The 22,794-nt window shown below is 41.8% G+C and overlaps 1 protein-coding gene across 3 annotated transcripts in view; it reads right to left on the bottom strand.

Moving 5' to 3' along the window:
• ARAP2 (ArfGAP with RhoGAP domain, ankyrin repeat and PH domain 2) overlaps positions 1-22,794 on the bottom strand; it is a 1,740,202-nt gene that overhangs the window by 591,819 nt on the left and 1,125,589 nt on the right. For all 3 annotated transcript variants that reach the window (XM_069631830.1, XM_069631832.1, XM_069631831.1), the window contains one exon: positions 7,217-7,319. In XM_069631830.1, coding sequence (XP_069487931.1) covers positions 7,217-7,319 — 103 coding nt within the window. The remainder of the gene's footprint in view (positions 1-7,216; positions 7,320-22,794) is intronic.

The raw sequence follows: 22,794 nt of genomic DNA, 5'->3' as shown, positions 1-22,794 counted from the left end.
TTACTGACACAGCATTGGGTCTGTTTAAGTAGCTAGGGATGCACACAATGTAGCACTTCCAGGAAAACAATCTCAGGGTGGTATGGTTGTGACAGTTGACTGTCCCTTTTGTCATCATCATCATCAATTGTCAGCTGGTATGTGCCAGTCCTGTGTTCACTCCACAGGGTTGGGATATTAGGTGAAAAAAGTTGCCGCAAGCTGGGTACGGGCTCCCTCACCACGTGCCCTTTCCCCTCCCATTCGCAGCAGCCGTGCATGGTTGGGATGTGGGGGCACCACCATGTCCACTGCCACGCCCGCCGGGTTGGAATGTTGTGCAGGACACATGCTGCCACTATGATCATGGACACTACTGAGGGTGCATACAGCAGCTGGCCACCAGAGCGGTCAAGAGAGCGAAAATGTGACTGGTGTGGTGGGGTTCCGTATTGGCGTCATCAGAGGGTAGGCACTGTCCCCTGGGGAGGTGATAATGGTTGTCATTATTTGCGTTTTGCCATTTGTCAGTGTCTGACATGCATGCATGTGCACAGGTATTTCTACTCACCAATGAGCCATGTGTCGCCATGCCTCCCAGCTACCAGGTCCCAGTTTAGGGTTGACATTCTGAATATAAAACTATCATGACTGGATCCCGGATAGTTGGCATATACAGAGGTGATAATGCCCTTGACATCATATACAACCTGCATGTTGATGGAATGCTAGTGCTTGCGGTTTCGATAGATGTGCTCAGTTGCCCTAGGAGGACGTAGAGCCACATGGGTGCAATCAATGGCACCTAGCACTTTGGGGAAGCGTGCCACCCCGTAAAAGTCCTGGACCACATCCTGCCTTTCTGTGGGTGTTCTGGGCATGTATATGTGCCTGCGGACTGAGTGCCGTGCAGTCATGATCGCTAACACCTGGTGTAGGCAGCGTGACTGCATGGCCTGTGAGACTCCCCCAACTATGGCACTTGTCTGCTGAAATGACCCAGTAGCCAAGAAATGCAGTACATTGAGCACCTTTTCCAAAGGACTCAGTGCTTGGGAGCACATGGTGGGTGATGTGAGGTCATCCTCCCACTCAGCAACCAGTTCTAGGATGATTTGGGGTGGAAACCTGTACTTCCCATAGACCTGTTCATCAGGCATCCCAAAAAAGCTGGTCCTGGGTAAAAAAAAAATGCAGGGCCTGGCTATCCTCCTCCTCCTGCGGTGTCCCACGACCACTGCTGCAAGGAACGGTATATTCATTGTAGCGTATGAGCTTCATTGTTGTTTTCACCCACTTTTATGCTGTGTGGGCCGCTTACGCCTGCTGCCTGCTGGCGTACGTGTTTCCAGTTTAGCACGTTTTTTGTGGCTCGCGTGTTTCCCCTGTTCGATTCCATGTATATGAGTTGTTAGCCCGTGTGTGGGAGTTGCGAGGATTTAGCAGACGTACTTCCGCCATAACGCCCACATTTTCACGTGTTGTACCCCATTCCGCATGTTCCACCCCCTTTTCAGGTGTGTGCTATGCCCTGTGTGCACCTTCACTGCCCTTCTCACGAACCGCCTTCGGGATGTCGCAATATCATGTGCGCCACATGCCGATTCAGCGCACATCTCAGGTAAGCGACGCGCAGCTCATTCCATAAATCGATATATGGCTGTGTGCGCTGCTTTAGCACACGTGTGCTGCGATTTTCACGCTTGCGCTCCCCTTTTCAGCGCACATTAATTCCATGAATTACCCTGTGAGTGTTTTCATAAAATGCGTAAATCTCTGGAAATTTCACATGGTATTGGTGTATGCAAGCAAACAATTCATTTGTTTTTCCTAAATATTCCTAATACTACAGTGGTGCACAGGGGAATCGATGCCGTAGACCTTAAGGTCAATGCCTTGAGCTGCCTTCTTCCTCGCGTCCTGCCAAGCTAATTTGTTGCTTCCATTTACCAAGAGCAAGCTAGGTATTAGCCCCTATTGTTTTTTGTCCTTGGAAATAAAGGGAGTTTTCGTAAGGAAAGGAAACGAATGGGGGGAGGTATGTAAAAAAGTCACACATGATAAGGGTGAGCATTAGAAAACTCGACAAAGTAACATTTAATTTCATTTTCTGAAAAATCGTTGATCTGAACAGACACTCCGCGTTACTCCATGAGAATGGAAATGCTGATTATCATGTAAGTTTTACTGTTGATAAATGTGTAGACAATGGGGTCAAGGTTTCATTTTATGACCGGTATGGATGGCTGGCTAACATTGCAATGGCTTGTTGGTTTTGCCAATTGGTGAGGAGACTCAGAAGCAACCGGTGGGTGCTTGTATTAGTCCCATGGCACGTGGGCAGTCCAGCACCAAAATGCATGGAGTCCACGTCTGTGTTCGCACATGTTCCACCAACACCCAATTCTTGGCTAATGTTACTTTAAAATGCTGTCTATGTGTTATTCAAATTCTTCAGTCAACTTCTGCATCGGCATTCAATTGTGAGCTAAACACCCTGCATAGCACTAACCCCTCAATCACATTGTTGACTCCAACATTACACGTTTTTCTTTCTCTGTTTTTGCACAGTTTCTCGTTTGTGTTCATCCTTACTTTACACACGGTGCACAAGTAATGGATCGATAAGAATATATTTAAGAACGGCTACTGATTTCTGTTATGTTTTCCACACAGCCACATCCTGCCCTACTGCAAATGTCATAATTTCCACATACCAATTTATGGCTTCTTCAGCTGACAGTTGATGATACACCCAATGGTTGGATGAGCATAATGCTGTTTTGGGATGATCGCCCCGTGCTCATATGCCCTTTCACGGTACCGGCAACAAGGAGTACCCTGACGTTGTTCACGGTGGTGTAGCAACAAGCTGATGCCGAAGCCTAGCCTTGTGAATCAAATTGCCTCCATCCAATGAGCTTATACCCAAAGGAACACTGTGTGACTCACGATAAACATTTGTGTATTGAGTACAAAGAAAGAAAAAAAAATGTGGTTGCATATGGAAAGCGGTGGATGTTCTCGGAGCATTTGTTGTGAAATAAAAGCACATTCTACATTGCAGAGTATTGGGGTTTCGTTTAAAGCTAGTGTTTTTGGATTCAGAATTGGGGCACGCTGTGTTGTGAAAGGATGTGTGTTGATATTCCGGGTTCTCTGTCACCTGACGTCTGGACATAGTTGATGATTGCCTGATTTTGGCTACGCTGCACATGGAGCGTCATGGATATATGTGTAGAATATCGCTAGGAATGGTGATGTCAACTTCAGGGTCGCGGACTATGCTTTAGTGTCGAAAGGGCACTTGAGGTTAAGGCGATTCGGCAACGGATAAGATTAGCACAAAATGACCACGCCCTGCTGCCTGAGTTTGCATAAGTAAAAGTGAGGGAAACCACGGTAAGGTGCACAGAAACGTTTTTACGATCGATCAACGTATGCTTAAATACACATGCCCGAAATATTGGGACAATAATATTTTTGAGCAGAGTACTTCCAAATGAGTTTGCAAAGTTTGGTGGGATTCTGTGAAGAGGGGACAAAATTAGAAGGCGGGTAGCAAAATAATTTAAAGGCTTATAAATGAGGTGCCATTGGAGGAATGTACAATTAATTTGGCAAACTGATGACAGATCTATATATAAATATTTTTGTGAAGTTTGGTGGGATTTTGCCAACCAGGGGCAAGATTAGATGGGGGTTCTGAAAATAATGTAAAGGCTTATAAACGTCGTGCCATTTGACAAATGCACACAAAGAATTGCAAAAAGATCATAGATCTAGATATAAATGTATTTCCGTAAAGTCAGAATGGATTTTGTCAAGTGTGGGTTAGGTTACATGACTATTGTATGTGCATACATTTGACACTTTTGAAAAAATTAAACATGGGTGGATTTCCAGCAAACTTGTCTAAGTAACATTGGCAAGGACATGAAATCATGGTTTTGCAAATGTGCCAGTGTTTTATTTTTTGACAAGTGTCACAATGTAGGTACAATAAATAATGATATACCTTTGTTGGATGAGGTGTAGCCTATGGCCATGGGCAGTGGCCAGATTGTTCGGGTCATGGAATAAGGTCATGATGCGTACAATCTGGCTACTCGCCATAACCACGAGGGACAACCTATGGGGTTAAAGTGGCCATGTCCACCTAGGACTGGATTTGTGGTAATGTTATTAGAAATTTGGATAGGTTTGAAAGGGAAGAAAAATGTGATCGTGGTAATATGATCATAGGATTCTCTTTTCACCTTTGTAGGCTACGATGGAAAGGGAAGAGGGGCCCTGTATGGAACCCTGCCTAACCTTTCCATGGTGGGCATCTTGGAAAAGGATTTTCCTTCCTACACCGGGACGCCATAGGCCATAGGCGTCCCGGTGTAGGAAGGAAAATCTTTGTTTTAGCACCCCAGGTTTTCACTTTGGGAACCTAGGGTGCTAATGGCCTTCATCCCCCATTGCAGCAGCTGGAATGGGGGGATAATGGTCCAGAGACTTTATTATCCACCCTCACTTCGATTGGGCTGATGACTTGGGCTGCCAGGCCGGTATCCACCGTTCCAGTCCCTGGAACGGGGGATAAAGGCCACAATATTTCCATTAGCATAACTCAAAATAAAGGAACATTTATTTTATTGTTTTTGGATATATATATATATATATATATATATACATATATATATATATATATATGTGTGTTTTTTTTGCCGGAGAGCTTAGAACGAAAGGTGGAGAGGGAAATGAGGGAAGAGGCACCAGACACTAATAATGAGGGGCAGGTGGACAGGGGAATTTGTTGCGTGTGTGTTATTTCTAAGGTAGGGGGGAGTTTTTCTCATGCTCCTTGATTACAGCAGTGGTGGTGTCTGTTGGGGAGGAGGGATGGCATTAGCTGATTCCATTGTAAGATAAATAGCAGTTTTGCTAAAATTGTGTACTGTGTTCTAGATTGTTAATGGATGAGTAGGAATAGGTGTTTGAACTGTGCAAGGGGAATGAAGTTTGAAGTAGAAAGTTCCTAGATCAGTAGCAAATGCAGTTCCAAACTGTCTGTGAAGTATGGATTTTATTGTGAAGTGTGGATGGGTTTCTCGGACACGTCATCATGCCGCGCGCCAGCGTATGGTCATGTGGCACTGTCCGGAGGTTTCGCAATGAAGTCAGGTGTTCGTAGACGTCTACGGATGCAAAACTAGTTGAAATTGTTGCAAAAAGTGTATAGGAGTGTTAAAAATTATTCTAGAAGTTGGGAAATGGAAAAGTTTTAAGGTGACAATATGTAAAATGGACAAAAATATACTGCGATATTGATTAAGTATGACATTAGTAAGTTGTAGGAAAATAGCATGCACTGTTAAAAACCCATGAAATTCAACAAAACAATGTATGGTTACGTTGCACTAATAAAAATCTATGTAATTCAACCAATCAACTTTGTTAAGTGGATGTTATTGTTAAGTTGTACTAATAAAATCCGATGGAATTCAATAAAAAAACTTTGTTAAGGGGACATTATGGTTAAGTTGCATTAATGACCATCTATGAAAATCAATGAAAACACTTTGTTAAAGGGCGTTATGGTTAGGTTGCACTACTAAAAACCTATGAAATTCAATGAAAAAACACATGGTTAATTTGCACTAATAAAAATCTATGAAATTCATCAAAATAACTTTGTTAAGGGGAAGTTATGTTTAAATTGCACTGATAAAAACCTATTAAATTCCATGACAAACTTTGTTAAGGGGACTTATGGTTAAGTTACAGTAATAAAAACCTATGAAATTAATTGAAAAACTTTGTTAAAGAGACGTTATGGTTAAGTTGCGCTACTAAAAATCTATGCAATTCAGTGAAAAAGTGTTGTTAACAGGATGTTATGGTTACAAGTAAAATCGAAAAATCCCTGCCAGTTATGGTAAGCTAAGCAACCATAACTCGTGCCACCGCCATGCACTGCTAAGACTAACACCCAGAACATCAAAGATGGCTTCACAAAAATCATAGATGACATCACTGATGATATCACATGTGCATTTACTTTTCATACAAGGGGTTGTGAATGTAATATTGGCAAAAGAGTATCAGGGATTATCGGGAGATGTGTAATAAACTACATACTTCATTACGCAATGTAGTATTCTAAAGAACAATCCATTGCAGTGTTCTTACTAGTACAGGAACCTACTCATACAGAAATGTAGGTATTGTCTGCAACATACACCATAGAGGTGCAACATTTGTAATTTTCCAAAGTTATATAATAAAATGGTGAATGCTTCTGCATCAGACTTTTTCGTACTGTGAAACATGTACTAAGTAGCTAATAATGCATCACTTACTACATATTTCTACTAATACACACAATACATAAATAGACTACAATGCATACAAATATGGGGCTTGTAAGCAAACTAGAGGCAGTATCATTAGCAACTGTGTATAACCTACATGATTGTATTCATGCACAAAAATGATTTCTGTGTTTCAGGCCTGCTTCTTCCTCTATATATGTACATCATAAGATGTGATTACATTCTAAGGAAAGTGGTTTTAAGAACTTGTGAGTATAGCAACATCAATACCTTTTGAATGTTAAGTTTCTGTTTGTCAGTAAACAAAACCATCTGGCCTAGATATGGCAGTGAACAGAAAAGAAGGGTCTAGACATGTGATGTCTTCAGTGATGTCATCAATGATATTTGTGATGTCATCTTTGATGTCCTGGGTGTTTGTCTTAGCAGTGCACAGTGGTGGCGCAAGTTATGGTTGCTTAGCTACCCATAACTGGCGAATTTCAGGGGTTTTTTGATTTTACTTGTACCATAACATCCTGTTAACATTTTTTTACTGAATTTCATTGGTTTTTAGTAGCACAACTTAACCATAATGTCCCTTTAACAATTTTTTTTATTGAATATTTATATATGTATGAGAGCACTCACAGATGTAGCAAAACATAATACAAATGTAAAGCCGTAATAAAAGCAAACACATTTTACCAAGTCTACAGTAGAATATATTGTGGAGAAGATTTTTATTTTGCATCACAAAATTATCATTTTACAATCATGCAGATATGTTTGCTGCGGGAGCTGACTTTGCAAACTAGATACCACGTTGCTGGGCTGCTTCCAGTAAATCTGGTATCTCTGAGGACTAACAGATCCAATTTCTATTCCATGCAAATGACCTAGGCTTAGCTGGAACATACAATTATAAGTATTACCTTAGCCACTGCCTGCGTCCACTCTCTCTGTGACTCAACAGTTTCAGCGCCAAAGAGAAACATGCGTTCTGACAATAAGTAGATCTCAAAGGTAAAGATGGCCCTAAAAAAAGGAAATACACAAAAAAGCTCTACTTAGGTTTCCTAAAATGCAACAACAAAGGTGAAATTCATGTTAAAGCTCTTCATATTTTATTTGTACTAAAATGCTAAACTCCTAGTTTTTATAGTACAAATGATAAAACCATTATCACAGGATAATGATACATGTAACATCTGAATACATTGGCTTAGGTTAATATCAAGGAAGATGCAGTGCACATGGAACTTCTGCACATATGATTACTGTGACAAGCAAATCAGTTGCAAACATGTTTTTTAATTTTCATTATTTCTTTTAGTTTTGGAACCGTTTTTTGAACCTACATTAGCATTATTTATTATGTATTGGATATTTGTAAGATGCCTAAACAACAAATGGTGATTCAAAGTGCCACAAGACAAAAAAAGCGCGGGGCATTGGGGAAAGGTACAATAACAGCCCTACTAGGCCTTGTGGCATTCAAATTGTGCAAGGGCAGGAACAAGAAGTGCAAGGGAGAAAGGGTTGGGGGAAGGGCCAGTCTGCGCAATCACAAAGTGGTAGGGTGGGAAGGGAAGTGGAGGGTAAATAGGAGAGAGTTGATGAGAGGAGGGGGCAAGAGGGGCTTGGCGAGTGCTAAGGGCAGGACAGGAGGGCAAGTACCAGAGAATTGCATGGGGTGCAGGTGATGAGGGTCCACATGCTAAATTGAGGAGGGGGTGTGGACTGGGGGGGTGCCCTGTAGAACACAGAGGGACCCAGGAAGCCAGTCAATTAGACAGACAGGTGTTTTAGCAGGGGAGGGGGAGAGAGAAAGAAGAAGAGAAAATGAGGGTTTTGAGAAGCTTCTGGATTTAAGGAGATCCAGCTCAAGCCTGAGGGGGCAAGGAGACCATACCAGGGGGAGGCTCCTGTGGAGTATCTACCCCCCACTCTCTGCTTAGAAAATTGTCTGATCTGCAAAGAGTTGGAGCTAGAAGACCAAAGATCTCCAGCAGGTCTTTAGGGAGAGAGAGTTGGATGCAGTGGGGTCAGAGAAAGGCTTGTAGATGTTGCAGAAGGTCTTGAATGTGATTCTTGCAGCACCCAGGAGCCAGTGGGGAGATTTTAGGGCTGGAGAGATGCGGTCCCTGGGCTTGAGGCCAATTATAAGTCTTGCAGTCCTGTTGTGGATTAGTTGAAGGTGGGTGAAGGGAGGATAAAGGAATATTAGGAAGCGGCTGTTGCAGTAGTCCAAGCTAGAGAGTACCAGAGCTCTGGAGACATTGAGTTTCTGAGTAAAGGTAAGGAATGGGAGAATCTCTCGGAGGAGGTGCAGCTGATAGTGGGCCTTCTTAGGCATATTCTTAAAGATAAAATTTGAAAGAAGGTTGCAGGGTTGGGAAGGTACCTAGACCAGCCTTTTCCATTCCACCATTCTCCTTGTACCTTAGCCTACATGCAGGCCCTGGATAGAAGATCAAGATTCCTGAACTTCCCATGTAATTATTCAGGCAGGCTAATCCCCAGTTCATTCATTGAGCTCACACTTTATAACTATGGTCAACATAAATTCACCAAAAGGAGCGACTGCAACGGCCTATCCATAACTCCTTCATGTTGACTTTACTTCATATTGACCCATGCAGTTCTGGGCAAGCTTGTAACACGAGGACAACCAGGGATGGTGCAAACACTATGAGAACTGGCTGCTACCTAAGGCACCAGTCAGCAGTGGTTGCATCTGCTAACATGACTGACAAAGAAGGAGCTGCATGAAAACAGAGCTAAAGTGGCGACACAAAGCCCTCCTGAAAATAGGGAGTTCACTCCTACCAATCACTCACAAGTATAGAGGTGTTTCAATCCCCCTTCACTGGGCATCGGAAGAAGGGTACCTTCATGGCGGTGTCTGATTCTGAGACTGCAACACCAGTGTTTCTCAGGATTGGGAGCCCAGGATATGATATGATATGATGTAAACGGTTGGACTCCTTTTGAGAGGCTAGTCTGTCAGGCGACACTTGATTTATTGATCCTACTAATGTTAGGTTGATATTGATCCATTCATTCTGTTGCGTCTTATCTGAGTTGGGTGGTAAAAGAGTCTGCTCAACCACCTTACAAATAGTATTTTTTCCACATCCCAGAATGCAAGAAATGCACCAGTATTTCAGGAATAGAGATTAAGGACGCAAAGACTCAAATTTTGCTGGCAATTAGTTGAAATACTACGAAACATACTGTTTACAAACAGGAGAGTATGTGGCTTAGTGGAGACTGAATATTCGTTATCTGTGATTTGAAGAATATAATACCAAATGGATTACTGTGCACAGAATGCATAAAACTGTAATATTTGAACCACTTGAATTATTTGGCAAGAACTATCAATAGACACTGAATACAATATTATGGCATTTACCCACAGGGATCAGACCCTTATAATTGGTTAAATACCTAACAACGTTTGATATTTTAACAACTCTGCAAAGGTAATGTAGATCAACAGTAGTACACATACCCATATGAGAGTAATATGGAATGACTTTTTATTACTGTGTGCACTGTGACATTAATGAAATTGGGCCTCATTACACGGTAGGCGGTAACCATGGCGCTATTAGCACCATGGTTGCCGCCGGTATTTTACCATGTCCGCCTTGGTGGATGGCGGAATTACCGCCCTACTCCAAGGTGAGCGGGGGCCGTAATTCTCCATTCACCAAGGCTCTTCCCCATTCCCATTTTTGGCCCCCATAGGGCATAATGGGAATGGGGAAGGTGCTAATTACGGTACCGCAAATTGCGGTACCATAATTAGCTCCGAGGTCCCTTTGCGGCACCCAACTTTAATGGCTGGTAAAACCAGCCGTTAAAGTCAGGTCCCGCAAAGGGAACTCGTAGTAAGGCGGTAGGGGTTTACCGGTGCCCTTATTGGTACCGGTAAACCCCTACCGCCTACCGTGTAATGAGGCCCATTGATCTCTACATTTTGTTTCTTATTTGTTATTTTTATTTTATTTTCTCAAACTACCCTTCAATCCTCCCTTTCTCCAACCCCTAATCTGTGTGTGTGTGTGTGTGTGTGCCTTTTCACTGTAACAACTGTCATGTGATTAATAATGATAGCACTACTAGCCCTGATTTGAGGAAGGCTTTCAATAGCCGAAACACATGTCATCACTATGGGCAAATATTAAAACTTGAGTAACACAGTGAAATATGATATGATATGATAAGATAGTTTATTTATATAGCAACTATACACAATGTGTTTCAAAGCACTTCAAGACAAGGGAGGGAACAAGGGAAAATATAACGACATTCTTACAGGCCATGAACAGTAAGGATGTGAAATTAACTATCGTACTCGGCCTGTCAACATTTCAGATAGTGCAAGAGCTAAGACATGGATAAGGAAGGGAGGGGGAGAGTGGGAAGGAAATGGAAACAGACAGGTGGCTACCGTACTAGGCCTGACCCATTTCTGGTAGAGCTGGAGAAAAACAAAAAGTGAGGGAGAGGGGTGCAGAAGGGAGGGGAGGAACAAAACAAGCAACTATCATACTAGGCCTGACTTTTCAGATAGTGCTGGAGGGGGTGGTGGCGGGGGGAAACAAGTAAGGGGAGGGTGGAGGAGACAGACGAGGTTGCTATTATACTAGTTCCAGGGACAAGGCAGGGAAAGTTTCAGGAAAAGATTAGGTAATGTGAATACAGAGATGTATTAGTGAAAGACCAAAGAAATATCGAGGCTTAGTACCACAAAATGAAATACGCCAATCACAGGTCGAAAGTTACAAGTATCTTTATTTTTTTACAGATTTCAAAGCAAAACAGATATCTATCTGGCTCCCAACACCTCGCAGTACATATCAGCAGACACAGTGAGAGGTGAGAAAGCTGGACCTCTTAATGCAGGCTCTTTTATACATTACTCCAATCATTGTCCAGTCCTCTCTAAACTAATAATTTATATGCTATGGGGTTGTGTCCAGTTCACATAACAAATATCTCAATATTGTTTAACATATTTAACAAGTTTGCTTGTCCATGAAAATACAATGGTGACATTGGTTCTCTAATCAAAAGTAAGCCATGTTCAAGAATAGATACAATGCAGTGCAGTAAAAACACACGGTCTGAGTTTTTTCTACATTGTCCCGTTGCTTATATGAGGATGGGCTTGTGAGCCCAGACAACACTTGGATTGCAGTTCATATGAGTCACAAGCTTTCTTTGCATAGAACAAACATTCTACTCTCGGCCGACTAGATGTTGACGTAGCTCAAAGGTCATTTTGAGTCGGCTGTAGTTGAAAACATAGTCCACAATTCTAGAACACAGCGCTATATTTTTCTCTAACTCCTCATTTTCCATCCTGAACCTCCCTCCACCCTAATCTCGGTCTTTCCATTGTCAATTTCTGATCCGATTGGGGATTTTCTCATGTTTCTTGAACTATTGATGCTACTTTTATTGTACGTTTTTTTTTAACATGATCACATGATGAAAATATGATGGTTTATTATATTTGCCTGTCATGTTTTGGATTTTTGCCCCATGGGGGCGTTGAACGTTGTCCTCATTGGGGGTTGGCCTTATCATTATTTATTTATTTTCATTTTACATTCATATTTTGACATTCTCATTTTTACCATACTGTTTATATTTTTTAGTTTTACAATATGGCATGAATGTTTACTTTGTTCTTACTCATTCATTCACTTACTGGAGATTATAGATATGCCCTGATCTGAAAAAGGCATAGACAATGCCGAAACACGTGCAATCAGAAAGGGCCAATAAACAAAACTAATTGGATCACCAACACATGTGATTTTGGAACTTTGTTCTTACATAATTGTGGTGCAGCAAGAAGGTGTGTGGAAAATACATATACCTTGAATAGGGACTGCAGCATCCATGCCCTGATCCTGGTACCTGGCCTTACAAGCTTTCTTAGTCTGGGCCAACCTGTTTGTACCTGCACTTTTTCTACTTACGGGGGTGCTACAATGTTTTCTTGGGTGCTCCAGCATCACCATCTCCCGTTCAAGAGACCACTCACTGCACCTGCCCCTCACCCTCCAACCTGAAATGTCCTCATGCACATGTTAATGTTGTTAATGTTAAAGGATAATTGTACCACGCACTATCACCACCAGAGTGGTCCCCTGGCGCTCTGGCGGATCTGAAAAGGAAAGGGGGTATTGGATGAACTTAGTGGGAACGAGCGGGATAAGTGCAAGAGAGCAATGATGTGCTGTTGGCAGCTTCAGTTTGGTTAACACTGTTCACTTAGCTAGGGGGTGCTTTCTAGTCGGTAGCCATTGTGTGCTGTTGTTAGAAGCTATGTGTGGTTTGTTTTGTTGTTGCAGTGTAGTAAAGTTTGTTCGGTTTGTTGTCCTCTAGGGTTGTGTTTGGTTAGAGTTTGAGAGGTGTATGCAGAGGGGTAAAATTGTTAGTGGGTTGGTTATTGGCCTCGCTATCTAGAAGTGATATGTGCTAAATTTCCACGTTCTTTCTAGATGTGACACATGCACATCTCGGCATTTCTATCGAGATGTGGCACTGGCTAATATTTACAATCCTGTCGATATATGACACACACCAATATTCACAATTATATCCAGATGTAGCACTGGCCCACCTTTTAAAACCTGTCTAGATGCAAAGCAAGCTACATTCACTATTCTATCTAAATGTGGCATTGGTAATATCCCCAATGCAGTCTAGATGTGCCAATGGCTAATATTTGCTATTCTATCTAGATGTGGCACTGGCTGACATTCATAATCCTGTCTAGATGTGACGTAGGCTAATGTTCACAATTCTATCAATGTGTGGCACTTGCTAACCTTCACAATCCTTTGTACATGTGACACAGGCTAATGTTCACAATTCTATCTAAATGTGGTGCTTGCTAACATTCACAATTCTATCTCAATGTGGCATGTGCTAATATTCTCTTTTCTAAGTGTGGCATGTGCTAACATTCACAATTCTATCTAGACGGATGCAGGCTAATGTACATAATTCTATCTAAGTGTGGCACTTGCTAACATTCACAGTTCTAAGTGTGGCATGTGCTAACATTCACAATTCTATTTAGATGTAATGCAGGCTAAAGTTCATAATTCTATCTAAGTGTGGCATGTGCTAACATTCACATTTCTAAGTGTGGCACTTGCTAATGTTCACAATCCTATTTAGTTGTCAAGCAGGTTAGTGTTTATGTCCTGGTCTGCTATGGTCTGAGGGCAGGTAGAGTGGCAGGGCTTCTGGAGTAGAGTGATTTCTCTACTCCTCACCCAGGCCAAACCAACCTTGATGGTTACTGCTTGTTGACGGCTGACCGTTGGCCTCCCCTGCTGACACTGGGCGTCACAATCTGGAGCTGTCTCTGTGGGAGCCGCCCTTTGCCTTGGGACCCTTAGCCTCAGGGGCTGCCCTACGAATGTCAGTTATGACCAGGTGGACATACCCATCAGGGGAGGTGGGTGGGAGGGGGAGGGCGGGACTGGGAGAAAGCAGCCACAGACAAAGGACTACACCCCATGGACTACACACTATACATGCAGGCCAGCACAGGAAAACAAGATCAGAAGCTAAAAAAACAAAAGAGAATCCCATCACAATAGCACAAATTTGTCAGAAAAACAATTGAAAAAACACTGAATCCTCTCCACTAGAGTACATGAAACAGGCCAAAAATGGATTACAGTCAATGTAGAAATACTCACTGAACATCAACCAGCCCCTAAAGCTAGCTTCATAAGGGTTTCCCTACCAGATCCTTCGAGATTGCAGTGCAGAAGGCAAGGGTAAAATGGCTGCACTGACAAAGGCAGGCACACACCTGGCTATTCCAGCCAATTACAAGAGGGGAGGGTGGGACTGGGTGAAAGCCAGACACAAACAAAGGACTACACCCCATGGACTGCACACTCTACATGCAAGCCAGCAGAGAAAAACAGGCCCAGAATCTACAAAACACAAGCGAAACCCATCACATTGGTCGGAAAAGTGATTGAAAAAACATTCAAACAAACATCTCCACTAGAGTACATGAAACAGTCCACAAACGGATTACACATAATGTACAACTACTCACTGCATCTACCAGCCCCTAAAGTTGCTTCCCAAGTGGTTTCCCTACCAGATCCTTTGAGATTGAAGTGCAGAAGGCAAGGGTAAAATGGCTGCCCAGACAAAGGCAGGCACACACCTGACTATTCCAGCCAATTGCAAGAGGGGAGGGTGGGACTGGGAGAATCACATCTACAAACAAAGGACTACACCCCATGCGAAACCCATCACAATAGCACAAATTGGTCAGAAAAACGATTGGAAAAACACTGAAACCTCTCCACTAGAGTGAATGAAACAGGACAAAAACAGATTACAATTACAACTACTCACTGAACATCAACCAGCCCCTAAAGCCGCTTCCCAAGTGGTTTCCCTGCCAGATCCTTCGAGATTGCAGTGCAGAAGGCAAGGGTAAAATGTCTGCACAGACAAAGGCAGGCACACACCTGAGGTGCTAAGAGGCTCATACTGTTTGGACTAATACCAAGAGCTAATGGAAGTCAAATGAGGAGGACACATCAGGCCATTCAGCAATTGATATGTTGGCAGTTGGGAGCTCTTGCCCAGGACTTAAGAGTTAAGGAAGCATGTCTGGGATGTGTAAATTGGTGGTGTATAATTCAAGGCACACCCATATTGAACATTTGGGGGCCTGTGGGTCTGATCTTGAGAGAGATATAAGCCATAAAATGGTCAAATATGGATCTGCCACATCACCCCATGTACCCATATTCAAGTCAACTTTATTTTCGAAACATGGTTCCACAAGAGTTAAACAACACATTTGCCTGTGAAAAATAAAATTGAATACAATAATACAGAAATATGATATGTGAATAACATACAACATGATTGCACACCCCTCACAAAATAATCAATGTTCTTCCAAGCAGCAGCCACACATGTTGAAACAGCAAATATAACATCAATGGATGTTACCTGATTACAAACATATTCAGAAAACAAACCTCACACCCCAATTCTTGATGCAAGGTTTTATGTTTATGTTCCTTATAGCATCATACATAGGACAAATAAATCAGAAGTGCTGCAGAGTCTCCTTAACTAATGGGCATTAGGGGCACAAAGGGGATAAACCACTATGCCGTCTTGCTTTGACGATTGCCAATGGTACATTTCTAAAGCACATATTTGCATACAGCAAGAATTTTATTGGATCGTCTATTAGGTTTTAATACTCTCCCAGCATATACGTTTCTTTGCATTTCAGGATATAATACCCCATGGCCAAGTTTAAACACTTTGTGTTATAATCGCCCCTGACTAGTTCATGGTGGGTATCCATGATAATCGCTTTATCTGACTCATTGATACACTCTCGGGAAAAACAAAGTGCCTCCAGCCCAAGATTAGAGGTGAGAATCTTTCGTGTTGAAACCATCTAAGAAAGCACACATTTTTATATGACGACAAATCTTTTAATACATTACATAATTTCTTGTGGCAGACACCTGACCACACACAGACCCATTTTTAACAGAATGGTAGCCCTATCGTGTTGGAGCGGTGGGTAAAAATACTATTACAACTCTGTGCATCCTAGCACTTAGAGTTTTGAACAATCATCAATTTTGTGTGTTATCCCATTAGTTTAGTTATTTTATTTCTAAAGCACCGAGACAAGAGCCCAGAGGCATGGGAGCACTGGGACTAACATACAACACAAAACAAAAAAGGACACGAGCTGGGAAGTTCAGAGAGAGGTGAAACATGGGCAGGAGTCTGTTTTCATTCAAAAAGAAAGGTTTTCAACTTACGCCTGAAACAGTGTAGGCTAGGGCATAGCCTTAGGTCAGAAGGGAGGGTGTTCCATAGGTGTTGGGAAGAGAATGGAAAACATCCATGTTTTGTTTGTGTCAGTTTTGCCTTAGGTATGAGAAGTAGACCTCAGTTATTGGATCTAAGAATGCAACTATCCAGTAGCCATTTAAGCTGAGCTGCTAGGTAGGATGGACTTTTAGCATACAAGCAGGAGTGTGATATGCAGAGCATGCGAAACATAACTCTCTTTGCTACCGGGAGCCAGTGTAATGCTCTCCGAGCTGTAGACACATGATCAGTTTTACACAGACCCATTACCACCCTTACTGAATTGGTCTGTACAACTTGCAGCCAGTTCAGTTCTCTTTTTCCCAAGCCCAATAAGGTGCTTGAACAATAGTGTAGGCAAGGAGTTGAGTACCTCCTAACCTTCATAACCATCAGTCTAGACATTCGTATGATTAGAAAAAGTTAATGTTCATTTTTCTTTTTCCATTGGTTGGACGTTTTTCATTGCCCTGTTTTATTTCTTGATAACATTTAGTAATAGCACCATGATCATTTCACAATGTACAATATTCCAAGACAAATAATCAATTTTACAAACATGCACATGGTGAGTAAACAGCATGTGGTTCAATTAGTATTAAAAGAACTAGGATAGTCATGTTTATGTAGAATGTACTGTTCCTTGTGATACAGTCAGAAATGCATAACTTAACGCGGTACTGTGCTTTTATCCTTAGGTAATAAGCACATTTTTTTCATTTTGAGCTTTACTGTTGCCTAAGAAACAAGGCTTGTCACATCAAAAATAGACAAAATGAACAATAGTTCCTTTCTTCTCCCGGGGGGAAAAGAGCATTTCTGGTGGTCAAAAAAACATTCAATTTTGTATGTACCAAACTGAGCTGGTACTGCTTCATTGAGGCCATTACTGATTGTTTGAAGGCAGTGAATCTACCAAGCTTCTTTGTACAATAATGAATTACTGACATTTGTGTTACTGTTCGCTGTGTTGACAACCCACCATAAAATTTCACCTATATTATGATGAAATTCCAGAAAATATGCCAGGGGTGCTGAGTGGGTTTTGCATCTGATTAGTGATCCATGTTCTCCAATTCTCTTGTTGACAGGGCGTGCTGCTTTCCCAACATATCATAGCTCAAGGATGGCCACCAAGACTGTACGTTTCACTCACGTACTACATGTTTTTTTCCCTTAAAAGGGACCTCCAATCCACAGTCCAGAATAAATTAGCATGACACCACGCTCTGCCGAAACGTCGGTTGAAAAGGACAGGCTACAACAAATCCAGCTCCTGTCCACAATGACCGACAATTACTAAAGACGTCGACCTAGGATTGGTTATTTGAACTTCATAGCAAACTATCAAAAGGAAATGCAAAATAACAAACTAGATACTATTTGAGCAACAATACACAAAACATATAGATAATAGACACTTTTACAACTAGCATTAAGAAATTAAGTGCCCCACTACAGGTAGCTAGGATACAAGAGCTGAATGTTTTGCTCCTTGACCTACAGGGATAGCATTGTGTATTTATTGTGTATATTTTTTATGTGAGAAGCCTAGTTTCTCAAGTACCAGTAAAGCTCAAAAGGAAAAATGTACTTATCACCTAAGGATAGAAGCACAATATCACCTCTAGTTATGCATTTCTGACTCTATCGCAAGGAGCAGCACATTCTACTTAAACATGACTATCCTAGTGCTTTGAATACTAATTGAACCATATGCTGCTTACTCACGATGTCCATGTTTGTAAAAATGTTTATTTGTCTTGGAATATTGTACATTGAGAAAGATCCTGCTGCTATTCCTAAATGTTATGGAGACATAAAACAGGCAATGAAAAACACCCAAGCAAGGGAAAAAGAAAAAAGTGTCAGTAACTTTTTCTCACCACTGTGAATGTCTAGACTAATGGTTATGAAGGTTAGGAGGTACTAACGAATAAGATAACACACAAAATTGATGTTTGTTCAAAACTCTAAGTGCTAGGACACCCTCATATACAGACTCATAGCAACATTGGTTTTAAGGCAATCAAGTTTTGAATACAGGATAAACCAAGATCCATATGAACTGGTATATTAGGGGTGCTAGGCGGTAATCACCGCAACCTTTTCAGAAAGTTGTTTTTCTGTTATGTCAATAATCTTAGGGTTGTAATTGTAATTGTAAGTGCTATGTGTGCAAAGAAGAGGTAGGACATAATCCATTATGTAGAGAGATGATGATAGAAGCAAGTTATGACTATTGTGTTGACTTTGCGTTCCAGCGTGGGTCTGTTGTCTTGCAATATGCCGAGGTCCTTGATCAGTTTAGATGGTTTAGAACAGTTACCTTTTTTCAATGAACATGGTAGAGGTGTTTCTAGTGTGGCGTGTGTTTAAACCATCATTACTTCCATTGAGATTTTAAGTAGTTGTTAGTTATCTATTCACTTATTTTTGCAAGGCAGTTGCTGAGGTTATTGCTGGAGATTCTGTCATAAGACGTTTTGTATATGATCTGCCTGTCATCTGGATAGATGTAACAGATTGATCCATACAATATGATCTTCATCAAGGGGATAATATAGATATTGAAGCGGATCAGTGATAGGCTTGATCCCTGGGTAACACCACAGTTAATGGATCATGAGTTTGAACTGATAAGGGAGAGACAGGTGATTACTCTTCTGTTTGTTAAGAGCTACCTCATACATTGTATAGTTGTGTTATGGAGTCTGATTTCTTCATGCTTTCTAATTAGTTTAATGTGGTTAACAGTCTTAATGACCACTGAGATGGCCATGAGTAAAGGTACCGAGGTGATTCTACTATCTGTTGTGATTTTGAGGTTTCCCAAATGGAGACTAGTGGTGATTCAGTGGCTCAAATAGATCTTAAACCAACTGTTGCGCAGTCAAGGAATTTATTAGGATCTGCCTACTCCAAAATGTGTTTGTATGAATAGCTCTCTGCAGTTTTGGCTGGGTATAGTATGTATGAGATAGGGTGAATCTTCAGAGGTCTTCTGTGTCTCCAGAAGTGTATTTTAGAAATAGTTTGATGTAGGCAGTCTTGAAAGCTTTTGGTACAATTCCTGTTTTCAGGGAGCAGTCCATCAATTTGTGAAAGTAGAAAGCTTGTGTTTCGTTTATAAGAATCTTTTTGCAGGTGTGGAGGGACAGGGGTCAATCAGATATCTGGCTTTGCTGCTACGTTTCACCAAATCTTTCAATTCTAGGACAGATATTTGGTTAAGGTTTTTCATCAGAGGGGTTGTAGGCTGAACATCATTGGCTGTGTTTGACTATTGCTTGCAGTTCCAGTCCCTAATTCACCACTGATGGTGTGCTGTATTTGGTACTTTGCTTCTCACATGGTTCATGATATCATCACATAGATTTTGGGTAGATGAAGACCCTTTGATGATGGAAGTGGGGTTTATCATCTCATTAATGATCTGGTAAATTTATTTTTTCTGGATAAAGTGCACTTTTGATTGACTTCTATAGTAATGTGTGTTTGCTTTAACGATTTTTACTTTGTAGTGACAGATCTGTCTTTGATAAGCAACCTTGTCTTGTGATTGTAGTGTTTCTTCCATGTTATTTAAGTATGTTATTTTATATTTTCATTGGGCACTATCTTTCTAAAGTCTTTTTTCTTACCGGGTGATGCACTTTAGTGCGGTGGGGGTTTTTGGTGCTTTGATTATGCAATTTTCTAGTCTTGCTAAGATTACTTCCAGTGGTAACTGTTCTGGTTTGTTGGGGTTGGGCTTGGTCTTTTTGATAAGATTGCTAAATTCCTCCTGGTTTAGAGTTTTCCAGCTTCTTCTTGCAAAGGTTATCTGTCCTTTGTGATTCAGGAGTGGATGCATTGGCATTTCGATAGTAAAATAAATAATTAGATAATCTCTCCCTAGTACATAATAAGGGGAAGAGGTTATTAGGTGTCTCCACAAAATATTGCATTGAGGGTGTGGCCTGCTGTGTTTGTTACTCCTTTGATCACTTGTTTGAGGTGAAAGCTGGCCACGGTTTTGGATGCTGATTCTATTTGCTCCTAAAACCAATGTTCTCTCTGAGGGCTGGGCTGTAAGATTTTGTTTTTTTGGTATATCACTATGATAGCCATTAAGGGCCTAATTGACAGAAACTTTTTATAATGGCAAAACCCCTTGGCTAACACTCTGTGGATAAGGGACTAAGTCTGAAAAGTGTTCTGTAAACATTGCATTGCATAATAGTGGTCTGTAGATAAGTACTCTTAGAGGTTGGCTTAGTGGTAGAGTGTGAGGTGAGTTAGGTGTCCAGTCAGACCGTCCATGTAGTGTTCCATGTGTGCCATGTAGATGCGTCCTTCTTTGCCAGTAAAGTTCACTTGGATGAGTTTGAAATCAGTGGGAATGGTTTCATTTGCAATTGCATTGTTGTCATCTGAAAACCAGATTTCAGTTAGAAAGAACACAATGTTTCTTCCTTTGCTAAGAATTTCAGGAATTTCCATTCTTTGTTTAGAGATAAAGCAGTCTGCAGTGTATCATGTCTCCTCCCTTTGGACTAGGTGTCAGTTTCATGGAATGCCCTGTGTCACTGCCATGTACACTGTGGAAGCTGGGGTCCAAGTTATCAGATGGTTGATTGGTTGTTATGGTGGGCTGTGACAATGAGTTTAATCTTTCAGTGTTCTAAAAATAATGTGGCTGTTATGTGGTTTGCAGTGATAAAAGGAGTGTTTAGGTTTAGTGTTCTTCTTAAAGTCATGTGGTCTCTGGCATCTGTGGCATGATGGCCAAGATTTTGAAGTTGCCATTGAAAATTCGATCATTGAGTTTTTGCATTTAAGATTGCCTAAAGTACTTTGTGGGCCCATGTTTCAAAACAAAACTGCCTGCTTTTCACTGTGCATGAAGTCTTGCATCAAGCAATACAAGTAAGAGAAATGTTTAAGGATGCTTTGTTGTAGCACCAGAAGCATCAATTGGTGGAAGAACGCAGGCATCAGGAAGAACAACAACCATCTGAAATGCTGACAAATGAAATGGCCACGTCAAGTTCATGAATAACAGCAGCGAGAATGGGCAGTCCATTACAAGATTTGAGAGCAGTGCAGTAACAGCCTACTGCCTGAGGACAATCTGTGGGACTAGCACATCAGTGATTCATGTATCTTGGACAGAGATGGTTCATCACGTACAGACAGAGAAACCTCATCCAAACAGATGCTTGATGACTTCCTACTGGACACTACAATAGTGGGAAGGTATGATGACGCATTACAGTACTGGTGCAGCAAGCAGCCCATCAGGTGAGAAGCACTTTTTGTGAGTTGCTGTTGAATCACTTAGTTGCCAGCACAATTTTGCAGTCTGAAAGTGTCTTCTGCCTAGATTGGGCTATTGACCCTAACTGCAGGAAAAGTGTTGCAGTGTCACATGTAGAACAATTGACATGCATACAAGTGAATAAACACTTAATTGTGGGAGACTATGGGGCATCTGAGCATAGCCAACACATCAGCTAAGAAGATGATGGCACTGATTTGTTACCCAGTACTAGCATGCTAAACATTGTTGTATGATTGTTTCATTGTGTGTGTGGTTGGAAACTGATAGTTGCATACTGTGTAGACCTGAGTGAACAGTTGCAGGCTTGCACATGTCATTAGACTTGTTAGGAAAGATTTCATATTTGAATGTGATTTTTCCTCCATGTGTCAACCCCCAAACGTTTTGCTGCTGTTTTACACCATTGACTAAACTTTGCCAGAGAAGCACAGCCCTCAGTTGCACTCCTCTGGGCTTTCGCTCACTTTTTATGGGGAAACTGACATGCCCTTGAGATAGTCAGTACTGGGAGACTTTGTTTCCCTTAGTCCTTTCCTCATGTTGCAGCTTTTGTGCAACATGTAACCAGTGTGCAATGTAACTCACCTTACAGCACACGTGGGTCTCTAATCTTTTCAAAGACCCTAGAAACTCTTGCGGGACCTTTTATGAACTGTGCAGATGTATCATGGACACGACTGGTTGCAGTTATCATTTTCTTATATTTTTAACATTTTTTGCCATGTTATCCGCGTTTACCGCGTTTGGCACAAATAGGTGGCCTGGCTCCAAAATGGCCATGCCACAAGGTTCTTTGTCCTGTCCTTTTGTCATCTTGCCCCTTCACCTTCCCCATGTGGAGTCGACCCGGTCAGTCCTTATTTGGGCATGCGCTTCTGCATGTCTTGTGTGTATGCCTGCAGGATGTGGGCTGGGATGTCTGTTCCCAATACACATCCTGGGTGCCAGAGAGTCTGGAGTGTCCTGAATGCCTGGGACCACAGTGGTCCATGATTGGTCCACATATGGAGTGAGTGAGTGTTTGTGAGCAGATCTCCCAGTGGGTCCTCTCCGTTTTGCCGGGAGGGGACTTTGGATAAGAGGAGGCTGAAAACACCACTGCCAGGTAGATCTCCTGAGTTCACACGAACAAAGGATAAGGAGCCAAGTATCCTGCAACAAGAAGCCGAGTCGAGGAACCGCTGGTGACCAGCTGGAAGGTTTGGCACCCTGAGCCCGCTGTCGTCCTGTGGGACCCCTCTGCCTCTGATCGTCCTAGAAGGG

The sequence above is a fragment of the Ambystoma mexicanum genome, chromosome 6q, assembly GCF_040938575.1.
Source record: "Ambystoma mexicanum isolate Mex_15411 chromosome 6q, UKY_AmexF1_1, whole genome shotgun sequence".
Lineage (NCBI taxonomy): Eukaryota > Metazoa > Chordata > Amphibia > Caudata > Ambystomatidae > Ambystoma > Ambystoma mexicanum.
The sequence above is the reverse complement of the archived record's forward strand: the minus strand, read 5'-3'. Positions and strand labels throughout refer to the sequence as shown.